This window comes from Lutra lutra, chromosome 14, assembly GCF_902655055.1.
Source record: "Lutra lutra chromosome 14, mLutLut1.2, whole genome shotgun sequence".
In the NCBI taxonomy this organism is placed as follows: Eukaryota; Metazoa; Chordata; class Mammalia; order Carnivora; family Mustelidae; genus Lutra; species Lutra lutra.
The window spans coordinates 84,047,569-84,060,863 of NC_062291.1; the positions used below are offsets into that span (position 1 = coordinate 84,047,569).

At 46.4% G+C, this 13,295-nt stretch overlaps 1 protein-coding gene across 2 annotated transcripts in view; it reads left to right on the forward strand.

The window, feature by feature from the left end:
• DOCK1 (dedicator of cytokinesis 1) overlaps window positions 1–13,295 on the forward strand; it is a 509,676-nt gene that overhangs the window by 404,009 nt on the left and 92,372 nt on the right. For both annotated transcript variants that reach the window (XM_047703531.1, XM_047703532.1), the window contains exons 30-31: window positions 5,948–6,026; window positions 11,098–11,198. In XM_047703531.1, coding sequence (XP_047559487.1) covers window positions 5,948–6,026; window positions 11,098–11,198 — 180 coding nt within the window. The remainder of the gene's footprint in view (window positions 1–5,947; window positions 6,027–11,097; window positions 11,199–13,295) is intronic.

Here is a 13,295-nt window from a genome sequence, read left to right on the forward strand (position 1 = left end):
TTTTAGCGACTGTAATTGTGCCAGGAACTTGTAATAGTTAAATTGGTTCCTGATTATGTTCCGCTTGCTAAGCCCCCTCCACTCAATTAACACATAATTATTTAGGACTCTGATACTTTTATTGCTCTGCACACACTGCTTTCTATAGGCAGCTTATCGGGCAGGGCCCCAGTTGGAGCCCACGCGGCATCCCAGGCCCTTTCTGTGCAAAGACAGAGCAGGATGTGGCCCCAGAGGCAAGGCCCGCAGGACTTTTCTGGTGAAATGCTCATGTTTGAGGGGCTTGGATCCCCACAGGTGCCTCCTGCCACTGAGCTCCACACATCCAGCTGGTCTCTCAAGATGTGTATCGAAGTGTAGAATTCTACGGCATGTCTTCTCCAGTCTGCCAAATGTTCTGTAAAGTGTTGGTGGAGGTCATGGTGTTAAAATGACTTTGGACTATGTGGTGATAGCTCTGTGTTACCTTTAATCTCTACGTTAAAAAAGTTACATTCAAAGTTCACAGTTCAGAGGTATCTCAGTTAGTACTTCCTTTGCTGGTTGCAAATAGGAGAATCTCAAGGACGCGAGTCACTTTCTGAAGGTCCTGGAGCGAAATGTTTACATGGACATGAAGAAGATAGATCAATAGATAGATGATTGACAGGTAGATGAGAGACGGCTAGGAAGACTTTTCTGAAGGTCTCGTAGCTAAATGTTTACATGGATGTGAAGAGATGGGTAGATTGATTGATAGGGAGGGAAAAAGAGAGAGCGAGCAAGAGATAACAGATAAATGATAGATAATGGATAGAAAGAAGTGAATCCAGACTGTAATTGGTTTTGTGAGTGGGTGTGTGGACAAGAATCCAGCTCATATCTGACACCGTTAGGAATTACAGTAGGCATTTTGTTTCTAGTGGGAGCTCACTGTGTTTAAGTGTCCACATAGAAGAGAAGGAAGTCAGGAAAACTTCCTGTTTGTTTTAGTTGTATGAGGTTTGGTAACAAACTCCATCTCACACTGACCCCTAAATGATTGAAAATGGGAACATTGTAACAAGATCAGTAAAGGGGATGACTCTGACTTTGGGGAGATGGGAATTAGTTACCAAGAAGCGTGAGATCAGGTCCTTTCCTTATGGCCATTAAAAATAAAATTTGCAGTCATTTGCTTTGAGTAATTTGAGTGTCTTAGAGAAAAGTGCATCTAGATCTTATGGCTCTTTAAGTCTTTTCGAGATGACATAATTTGCCTGTGTTTCTCTCTACATTATTTATTTGTATGTTTGGTTTCATCTTCCAAGATTTTAGGTTATAAATAAAGCCATTCAAAGATTAAAAATGATTGAAAATAACTCTATTAAGTACAGGCTCACACTTTTTCTTAATCATTTGACCACATGAGACAACCGTGTCATTGTCTCATTTGACCACATGAGACAGCATCCATGGAAGCATTTCATTCTCACACCATTAGCTTTGTTTTCAGAAATTACTTAATCCTCCCGGCTGGGAATAGACATAACTTGTTTGGCTCACAGACTTATGAATCTTTTCCCCCTGAGTACCTCACTTTTCTGGCAGAGTAGAAGCAATGCCAGTCTGTACCGTTTCCCACATTCCATTGCCCACAATCTCTACCTCCTCCAGCATCTCACTGTCGTGTTCTTGGAAGCTAGGACATGGGGAACATTATGCATGACCTCTCCTCATTGTGTCCTGTGTTTGTGTACAATAATATTGAATGGGGAGGGTGGATTCTCTCTCTGCACTAGGACGGGTTCGGGGTGTGTTTATTTGTTTTTGTTTTGTTGTATTCGGCTGGTGCCAGTCCTAGACACACCACTGGCTCTGAGAGATCTGTTAGTGTGGGTAGAGACCAAAGGTTTCTTAGATCAGAACACTTCAGAATATTCATGGTGCTGAAGGGGCCCTTTAAAATGCTCTAGGGGGTCCTGATGTATAAATGACGAGGTTCCTGTCATCAGGAACAAGTTCCAGTGGTGGAGAGGAGAATAGAGGACCAGCTCTAGGTGTGGAGAGAAGAATGAGAGGACTAGCTCTGTAGGTGAAGAGGAGAATGAGGGACCAGCTCTGGAGGTGGAGAGGAAGATGAGGGCACCAGCTCTGGAGGTGGAGAGGAAAATGAAATGTAGGACTAGCTTGAGAAGTGGAGAAGAGAATCAGGACCTGCTCTGGAAGGTAGAAAGGAAAATGTAGGACTAGGTCTGGAGGTGAAGAGGAAAATGAGGGGACTAGCTTGGGAGGTGGAGAGGAGAATGAGGGAGCAATGCCCACTGATAAATGCCAAATGCCTAATGACAAATTTGGTTAATGAGAAACTCAAATCAGCAGAACCCCACAGTGGACAGTCTACTCATGGATATCAGGGGCTACTGACTATTCTAGCCTCTCTGTGCCCTCTGATTTGGGTTAGAGTCTGATCTTCTGAACTACACATCCATCTATCCATCAATCTGTCTGTCCATCCATAATCCATCTGTCCATCTATCCATCCATCCATCATTCATCTGTCCATCTATCGATCCATCCATCATCCATCCATCCGTCCATCCATCTATCATTTATCTGTCCATCTGTCCATGCATGCATGCATGCATCCATCCATTCCTATGACAGACACCTAGGGGGCATATGAAACCGTGCTGGATCCTTACTTAGCATCACAGGCACAGGAATGAATAAGCAGACAGGCCTATTTGGGAACAGTCTGGAGGGCCTCCCTGTCCCTGAGACCAGCTCCAGCAGTCACCAGGACCGCAGAGCCAGCCCATTCACACTGCCCCCTCTCATTGCCTCTTGACTAAAGGATTTGATCTTGAGCCATGTGGAACCCACCTGAGCTCTTCTTGCAGACTGGGAAGCTGTCCTGCTGTCCAGTCGCTCAGCTTAGCTCACAATCCTTTCCATATTCCTCTGTGTGACTGACAGCAGATTTGTATGCAAAAGCTTCTCATGTGATTTTCTTATTTCTTATCTCTAGTTTGACATTTATTAGAAATAAGCTATGAATTATAGCAGATAATAGATGTTCTTATATAAAAGTTAACCCCTGTTCATGTTTCTTTTTCCCTAGTTGGGTCATTGGTTCATCCTCAGAGGGCCTTGGCATGGCTCAGCTTTTAATCCCATCAGGTGTGGGCTCTGGGGTGTATATAATTTATGGGTCCTGGATGGTTCTGTAGAAGGTGCATGGGCCTCGAGGTAGAGCCCGAGCAGCTCGCCCTTGTTGATGGCGCTAATGACAGTTTTCATTTGGTCTTCCCTTTAGTTGTCCTGCTACAACTCTCATTCTGTGTTATTTGCTTCTTGTCCTTGCCCTTTAAAAAATTTATAGTGAATCTAAATTACAGAATCTCTCAGCCCTGTACTTTCTCAGCTGTTGGTTCATTACAAAGTTTTTATTTGGCCTTCATATTATTTCAGCACAGCATATTTTTTTTAAAAAGTCATTTTGAGAGATATCTTTATTTAACTGACTGAAATTGTTCCAGAGCTTAATTAGAAGGAGCGCATTGCAATTGTTTGGGTGCTATCTTTTTTTTTTTTTTTTTTTTTTTTTTAAATTTGACAGAGAGATCACAAGCAGGCAGAGAGAGAGGAGGAAGCAGGCTCCCCGAGAGAGCAGAGAGCCCGATGCGGGGCTCGATCCCAGGACTCCGAGATCATGACCTGAGCCGAAGGCAGTGGCTTAACCCACTGAGCCACCCAGGCGCCCCTGTTTGGGTGCTATCTTGAGGCAGAATCATTGCCATGTAATAATAACGCATGTTCTAGTAAACTTGCCTTTATTGTCCTGGAGGGCTGGCGGGAGGGTCTTCCTTCAAGCTCGGAAGGACCCCAGGGGACCCTAGTCAACAGCTGAGTTCTAAAACTGAAGGAAAAAGTACAAGGTAGTCAGTAGCCCAGGGTTTTGTGCTACGTGAGAGCCCCCCTCTAATGACAGGGAGTGGTCCCACTCCACTGACACTGGCTGCTGGGGTTAATGCCAGTGCGGGTCCCCAGATGCTCTCAGAACACAATTGCTGAGGGTCAGGTGGACAAGGCAGACCATTTTCTCTTCAGGCTTGCATCTTGTGCTTCTGAGGGCTAACCCTGGCCCAGGAGACCCCAGCCCAGGTCTGGAGGGCTGATGAGGCTTGCCGGGTGTACTCTAGATACAAGACCCATCTTGACTTGAGTGATTTTTATCCTGGTCCTATATTAATTTGTCAAGACACCCTTAGTGCCCTGTGTTCAGCTTTTCCCAATAAATCCCAAATTTCAGCTGTAAGAGCTGCTTTTCAGTTTAACCAAGCAGCCTGTAGTCCTATTGTCCGGCAACCCTCTGGCCGTTGGATGCTCCTGTGCCCCTGACTAATGGACAAGGCCAGGATCCCCACACTCCTCCACTCAGAGTCACTTAAAACACAGATGCCTCCTTTTCAGTTCTATTTAATGTCCTCATGGAAGAATTCTGATAAGTCTGACCACAGTTTTCTTCAGCAGTTGCGATGGCAAACTCCATCCCAGCCCTTTTGTCACACCTGTTTTGGCCCTGGATCCAACCGATCAGTCCCTTAATGAGATGCTGTCTGCAAACCCCCTTTCTTGGAGTTGTCCGAGTGTGTGAGACGCTGCAGTGCTGGGCAGGAGGTGGGGGATAGAGACCTCCTCAAAGCCCCAGGCAGAAAGCCCCCTTCTTCCTCCTCCCAGGCTGCCTGGCCTTCAGGGACTCAGGGACACTCTGACACGGGGAGCTTCTCCAGGCATGCACAGCTAAAGAAAACATGCTTTCGGAGAGCGCTGGTTCCTGGGAAGTAACCTAGATTTTTCTTACACTCTCTGGCTGCTTCCTGCTGCCTAAACAGAGGAAGTGTAATTAAGTTTATTATCTGTGACCTAATGCTAATTCTCCATGCATCCTGCCTTTGTGCAGAGGGAGAAGGGTCCTTTAAAAAGAAGTATCTGGACTGAGCTGTATTATTGTGAGCACTCAGGGACAATAAAGGCAATCTGCAGGTTGCACAAGCTGGGGGAAGGCTTAGACCTCCGGGGTCATCTGTAACCTGTCAACACAGACAAGCAAAAGTCCAGGTAGTAAAGGATGTAATAGTTTGCTCTGGGTGCTTAAAATTGTCCATTATCAATGGATCAATGCATTGAAATTCCTGCTAACCTCCTGTCAAATCACTTATGCATCTACCATAGCTTTTTTTTTTTTTTTAACAAGTTGTTAGTTACCAAAATCAACATGTGGATCAGAGGATGAATAACACCGAAGTAAGCCATACCTCCAGGTAGTCACCAGAGCACGCCGTGCCTGATAGATGGCACACCACAGCCTTCAAATGCTTACCTGTAAAAGCCTGCAAAGCAAAGACCAGTTTAATAATGTTCCGTGAAGACAGTGACTTGACAGGTGACTTGGTGACTTGACAGGAGGCTTTAATGATCACCTTTTCCTTTTAAAAAAAAAAATAGGGTTTTTTTTTTTTTAAAGATTTTATTTATTTATTTGACAGAGAGAAATCACAAGTAGGCAGAGAGGCAGGCAGAGAGAGAGGAGGAAGCAGGCTCCCTGCTGAGCAGAAAGCCCGATGTGGGGCTTGAACCCAGGACCTGGGATCATGACCTGAGCCGAAGGCAGTGGCTTAACCCACTGAGCCACCCAGGCGCCCCAAAAATAGGGTTTTTTAGTGATACTTTTCATATGTTACTTTCAGATGCTAGCATTTTGGTCTGTTTCTTTTATTCTGCATGTGCTGATTTCCTTGATTAATTTGGAGCACATACGCATATAATTCTCTGGGCTTTTTATTGGCACAACCTCATAGCTTTTCGCAGGACTTCGAGCGCTCACTTTCCAGACAGACTCGGGCTGTGTCTCATTGAAATGCCAAGCTGACAGAGGTGCCGAGCCTAAGTGTGTAATTATGTAATTTTCTCTTGATCTTTTCAGAGTCTTCCTGCGAGCGATTAATCAGTATGCAGATATGCTGAACAAAAAATTTCTGGATCAAGCCAACTTTGAGCTACAGGTAAGAGAAGAGGTAGACGTGCCCTTTGTTGGGATATGTGCTAAAGCAAATTGCTGGTCGGAGCCGGTATCGTGGATTTCTAATCCCCGAACTTAATTGGTTTCCCATGCAAGGTATGGAAATGGAATTTACAAGATGTACTACTGGAACCCGAGGACTGAAAATTATGCCTTTTGGAGTATTTGCTCGATTAGCAAGGAGGGAGATGGAGCGGTTTCAGAGCAAAAGTAGGAATCAGAGTGACATGTAGGGAGTGAGCAGGCAGGCCGCCCACGTGTGTTGTAGCAGAGAGACTGACCCAGACCCACACTGTCCACACGTCGGGAGGGAGGGCTCTGCATATGCGGCCAAGCAGGTTTGCATCCCTGAGGTCTGCTGGCTTTGAGAACTGGGTTTTCTGGGGTGCTACTTGCAGTGGCCTTTCCTGGCACAGACCCTCCCCCACATGGCTCTGGCTTGCGTCAGCCCATCTGTGGGTTTGCGCCCTGTTTCTTCAGTGCTTGTGGGGAGGGGCGGGGGAGGGAGAGGGAGGCCTCTGTGTGTGTGTGTGTGTGTGTGTGAATGGTAAGGATTGATGTTACCTGGCATGATTTACCACACATCTGGACTTTGTGGCTTTCAGTTTCATTGCACTCTGGGTGTATAATAATGATCTATCTGCTAATAATGATTTTTTTTTTATTACATAGTTTACTAAAGTTTGTTAATTAAAAAAAAAAAAATCCAGATGTAAATGGTACTAGTTTCCCTGGGCAGGACTCTTCACTGAGATGGAACCTATGCCTGTATTTCCTTAATAATTTGTAAATGGTAAATGTCTGTTCTATCTACACTATGGAATATAAGTGTATATTAATATATCACGAACTGTAGATCTAAAGTGTTACTATTTTTATTTTTTACAGTATTTAGGATTGTATCATTTTCTCTGCTTAATGCTTATTTTCCCACATCCTAAAACACAGGTATATGCTCATTGCAAAATATTCATGCACTGCAATCAGGTGAAATATGAAAGACCCCTCCTCACCCTTTTCCCCTTGTGGAGTGACTTTTAACTAACTGTGGGCACTTCCCGATGCCTAGTTAAGCATTCATCCAGACCTGTGCGTGCTTTCTTTTGGCTTTTAACGCTAATCGGATTATATTCTGTACTTTTTTGCTCTGTTCCGTCACACTTAGCGATATATATGTACCAGTTTTTGTGCAGGCCCTCCTACACGAGGACCTCCACGCTGTTCCGGGTTGTCCCTGCTCCAGGCAATGCCTCTCTGTGCTGCATTGCTGTGAATGGGCTCCTGGAAGGGTAGCTGCCAGGCGGAGTAGTAAGAACGTGTACGTGGATGGACACTGATTAATTATCCTCTGTAGCAATTTACAATCTCATCAACCTTCTTTGAGAGCAGCCACTCTCTAAAACCATCTCCAGGACCAATTTCTTTAAAATTGTTGTTTCTTATTTTTGTTGGAATTTTTCTGATTGCTACTTCAGCTGAGAATACTTACTGTCTGTGTGATTTCTACTGTGAACCGACTGATCATTCCCCATACTCATTGTTTATTGTGCTATTTGTCATTCTTTTTTCTACGTTGAAATTTGTAATATGGCCTAGTCATGGGTTTAGGCTTATCCTATAGAAATTTTTAATTTTTCCGCAGTCAAATCTGTCATTTCTTTTAATGCCTCTTTGGTTTTATGTTTTGCTTGGCAAATCCTTCTTTGCCTCAGTGTCATAAAGGTAACTATTTTTTTACATAGTTAGTATGTGCTAATACCTTTATAATTCTGCCTTTTTAAAAAAACTTCCTGATGATTAATTTACCTGGAATTTTTTTTGTTAGTGTTAGAGCTAAGAGTTTAAACTTCACTTTTTCCCATATCATTTCATGAATAGATTTAAAATGCCACCATAAAAACGGTGATTTAAAACGCCACCGTAAAAAACACAATTGCAAATGTGTGTGTGCCTGTGTGTGTGTGTGTGTGTGCGCACGCGCGCATCCATTCAATTCCCTGCGTTATTACCTTCTGGTTTTATATACGCTGCTAGTAGAGCCAGGACTTCCCCATTAGTTTGCCATTGGAAAACTGTCTTGGTTTCTCTTTTGTATTTCCTTTCCTTTCCTTTTTTTTTTTTTTTTTTTTTTTTTAAGATTTTATTTGTTTATTTGACAGAGAGAGTGCACAAGCAGGGGGAGTGGCTGGCAGAGGCAGAGAGAGCAGCAGACTCCCCGGAGCCCAACATGGGGCTCCATCCCAGGACCCTGAGATCATGACCTGAGCTGAAGACAGACCCTTAACCAACTGAGCCACCCAGGCACCCCTTTTGTATTTCGTTTTTCCATACGAAATGCAAGATCAGCTTGTTAGCCTTACTTTTTCAAAACACTACATTTATTTATTGGGAAGCCATTCAGTTTATAAATAACTGGAGAGGAACTGTTACAGGATGAGGGGGAGTACTTTGCAGTATTTCTTTTTTCCTATCCCATACAGGAATATTTAGGTCGTCTTTTTGTGTCCTTCAGTAGGGTTTTCCCTTTTATCCGGATGAGCCTCACGCCGTACTCCCTGGGTAGATTGTCGTGCATCGGAAGAGTGGCTGCTGTGAGTCTGGGCTCCTTTTCCCCAGCGTGTCCGTTACTGCTGCTCTCGTGCACGGTTTCCTGAGGAAGGTCCCAAGGCTGCTTCCCTCACGCGCACACACCTTAGTGGCCCTGTGTTCTTTGGGCCAACGTTAACACCTTGGCCGTTGGGGAGCGTGAAGTACGTGGGGCCTGCCCTTCCAGCCAACAGCAGCCGCACCTGCCCACCCTCAGGTGGAGGGCTTAGGTGTCATATGGCGGCAGTGGCCTTCAGTGTGAGCTCCGGGGAGCTGGTGCTCCGATGGGCTCCAACGGGCACGCTTCTATGTTCTTACATTGTTTTGTTCACCGCACAGTTCTGTCTACTGACGCCTCCTTCTCCCTGAACTCATCAACCCTGAGGGCTGCCAGCCTCTTCACTTTTGGTGTCCCCGTGCTCCAGCCCAGCCTGCCTCCCATTCCCGGCAATATAGCACAAAGGACCCTCATCCAATATCCCCCACTGTTAGAATGTGTATTTCCTACAAACAGGAACTTTCTCCTGCATAACTACTGTAAAAGGACCCACACCAAGCTCACATTATTACTACCGTCCAGTGCTCAGACCCTGTTCAAGTTTGGACGCCCCAGTCCCAGCTTGGCATATCACAAATCACGCAGGGCGTGCTGTTTTTTGGCTTGGATTTTTATGTGATTTTTTTACGACCTTTTTTTTTTTTAAAGATTTTTAATTTTTTAAGAGAGAAAATGCACGAGCAGGGGAAGGGGAGAGGGAGAGAGAGAAAGAAGTAGACTCCCTGCTGAGCAGGAAGCCCCACATGAGACCGTCCGTCACGTATAGCCCATGGCTTTGCGCGAGTCTCTGCACCGCATCCAGGACGCAGGGGCCCAGCCTTACTTGGATAATTCTGTAGCAATCAAACAGCCGCTGTGCTGCTGAAGAAAGTGCCCTGTTCATGAAAAGTTTAGGTAAATGGAAGACCACACATTCTTACAACTAGGCTCTAAAATTCCCACTTACTTCATAGGTGACCAAAAATAGAGTCGCTACTGTTTATTTTTACATAGCCTTTTACGACTGTCTCATCTGATATAATAAATATTTTTCCTATTTGGTAAATGAGAAAACCCACACCCCCAGGTTTCTTCTAAAGATTGTGGAAGGCTTTCGAGCTTGGACATGTGATGGGAGCTCTGTCCAGGCTCTTTCCCTCCTGGGAGCAGGTGGAAGCCCCCCACCCCACACCAGACTGTCCTCTGGAATAAGCTCGGTGGGTGTAGGAATTATGTGTAAAGGCCAGGAGTATGTCCAAATCATCCCTGTTTGTGATCCAAGAATTCTTCCTGCGTCATGACGTTCTTGACCTGGTCTTAAGCACTGATACAACCAGGGCTATTAGTTCCATGACTTTAAGAATCTACACATGATGAAGCTCTTAATTAATTTTAGCGAGGAGGGGCAGAGGGCTAAGGGGAGAATCTAAAGCAGACTCCCCGCGAACAGGGATCCCGATGCAGGGCTCAGTCTCAGTTCCCTGAGATCACGACCTGAGCCCTAACCAAGAGTTGGACGCTCAACTGACTGAGCCACCCAGGCGCCCCCTTGATGACACTGTTATGACAGTAAGTCTAGGTTACTGTGTTCAAGTAGACCGAGCTTCCACAGGTCAGAGCTTATAACAAAATTATTTCAGGGGCGCCTGGGTGGCTCAGTGGGTTAAAGCCTCTGCCTTCGGCTCAGGTCATGATCCCAGGGTCCTGGGATCGAGCCCCGCATCGGGCTCTCTGCTCAGAGGGGAGCCTGCTTCCCTTCCTTTCTCTCTGCCTGCCTCTCTGCCTATTTGTGATTTCCTACTTGTGATCTCTGTCAAATAAATAAAATATTTTTTAAAAAAATCATTTCATAGTAAATAATCTGTTAAGCCATGTGTCATCTGTAAGTCTTTAAATATAAAATGTTCAAAGTTTTTCCAACTCGCTTCCTTAGTTATCTAGTGTTTATGGACATTTTTGGTGCCTGAAAAAGTCGTAAATTATAGAAATCTATATACTAGTAAGGAAGGGGCTCCATGATGCCCCGGTAACAGGAACCAACATTATCATGTCCTTACCGCTTGCTCTGCAGCCCCCCATTTCCCCCCACAAAGCCTCTCCCCTGTTCACACTTGTGACCCTCTGGCAACCCCAGGAGACGGACACTGTGAGACTCCCCTTTTACCTCTCAGGAAACCAAGGCCCCAGGAGATTAGATTAGTTGCCCGAGGAGGTGGCAGAGCTAGGATTTGAGCACGCGCACTGTGACCTCGGTGCCCACACATGGCCATGAACCGCACCGTGGCCGGCTGGCTCACCACCTGCCTAGAGTGGGTGTGGATTTCTAAACATTTCAGAAGAGTGCACAGGAAGATGAGGAACGCCTCCGAGTGTTCCCAGACCCGGTAGTAAGCTGTCCGGCACTCAGCATCTCCACTTTTTTGGTTTTCAGCTTTGGAACAATTACTTCCACCTGGCTGTTGCTTTCCTCACTCAGGAGTCCTTGCAATTGGAGAATTTTTCAAGCGCGAAGAGAGCCAAAATCCTTAACAAGTAAGTCTGCGTCCAGCCCTGAAATCGCGGGCAGGAGCCTGCAAGTCTGTTAGCATCATTTCTGGGTCATGTCTAAACCAGCTGGGTGTGCAACTGGAGATGTAATCCCGGTGTCATGAAAGGTCAGCTCCAGATCCCGACTCTGGTGCTGCCTTTTCTAGCCCACGAATCGAGATCTAAAACTGCAGGGTTCATTCTGGTGAGTTCTAGTCATTGTCCTTCACCACCACTAGCACCACCCAGAACAGGAGTTTCAGGAGATAATCCCTTCTGCTCTGCACCGTCCTGATGTCTTTCCACATGTGCTTTTCTTTATCGTCTGCTGTGCAATGATCCTTCAAGAAAGGAAGCGTCTCGTGCAAGCGGTTTGCACAGTTGGGATTGTTGAAGAACTCCGTTAGAGTGAGAGCTGCCCAGGGTCTCCTTCTTTGAGAGAGGTTACCCAGGTCCTGCTCGAGGTGGGAGATCCAAAGGGCTAGACTAGCTCTTGGGTGATCCTAACCTCTCAGGAGCCCTGAGTCACTGCCTTGTTCCTTCAGTTCTGAGTCCTGCCTGGCTCCTGGCTCAGGACAAAGAAAAGAATCCTGCCGTGCTTTCTTTCTGTCCTTGGGTGCCCCGGAGGGTCTCACCACCTCTCTGCCTCAGTTTCCCTGACCTCTCTCTTCTGAGCACCCCTTTCATCAATACTTGACAGAGCTCTCTCGCTGCTCCCACGTCTCCGTGTCACCGGACCCTGTGTGTCACCTCATAATTCCTCTGCCTTACATTGACTTTTCTAAGACTTTGTCCCTCCCTGACACTGGGGACTCCGAAGGGAGTCTCAGAAGATGGCAAAAGCACGGCTCAGCGCCCTCATGCTCTTTAAGCATCTCTCTCACTTGCTGGCCTCACCAATAGCCCATCATCCCTTCAAAGTGAGAATTGTGTCAGCAAATATTTATCGAACTTGTACGCCAGGGACTTTCTAAGTGCTCCGAGTGCAGTTTCCATATATCATCATTAAAACCAGAACGGAAGTTGTTCATTGGATTCCCTTCTCATCTTTAACTTTCCAGAAAGGAAGGTGAAACATGTTTTGAACAAGTCACATGGCCGGTGCTACACACCCAGTCATTCTAATCCAGGCAGTTCTGAACCAAGATGTTCACCCGCTGGTGACTGCTGGCAAGGCAGACCATGTGGGGTCTGACTGCCAGCCCTGGCTCCAGAGACAGACGCCAGGTGGCACCTTCTGGGGACTGACTCCGTCGGGAGCTTCCACTTTGCCAAATTTACATCTTCTCAGGACTCATGTGAAGTTAGGGATGGTGCCTGGTGGCTGTCTCTGTCCTTGTTTCGATGTGCTCATGGTGGAAATTTCCATAGTAGAGGCAGAGATGACTCGCACACTCTGAGCACCGCACAGCTTACTCTCAGCCAGCCCCGGGCACCTGGGACGCCTTGTTATCCAGTCCCGAGGAAGGACAGCTAGGACGTGGCAGGTGGAGTTCGTACCTACGTGTGTGCGGGGGTCGCTGTGCAGTGAGGCTGGAATCCAGACCCAACTCCAGCCGGCAGCACAACCTATTCTCTGCCAAGCGCACAGCGTGGCCAACCCTTCAAGATGCCTGCAGGCCAAGAGAATTTAAACCAGAAATCTGGGGGGGGGGGGAACCCACCAGAAATCTGTCTTAAAAGAGCTGGCATCTCCTGTGAGGTTTTTAGAGTAAAACCATTGATTCCGAGCTTTCTCCAGGCCAGGGCCGGGTGTCTCTGTGCTGGGCCTCCTTTTGGCCTGTGGATGTCAACAGCCTAAGCTAAAGCCACATTATACATACATTGGCCACACGGGGCCTCAACCGCCAGAGAAAACACTTGCTTCCCACATAGCCGTGTGCCTTCAAAGGGTTCAAAACCAAGGAAAATGAAACACGGCCAGCTGGCGTCTCCCTTCCAGAGATGCAGGGCTTCCAAATGGAGCTTTGAGTCTTCTCTTCCTCATAACCGTGGCAAGGAGAGACTGCAGATTTTCCCTTTGAAATTTTCTCATGGATTCCCCAAGGGGGAATGGGGAACCCAAGCCTTTTAGAAATTGTCTTTGCAAGACTTTGGCAGGAC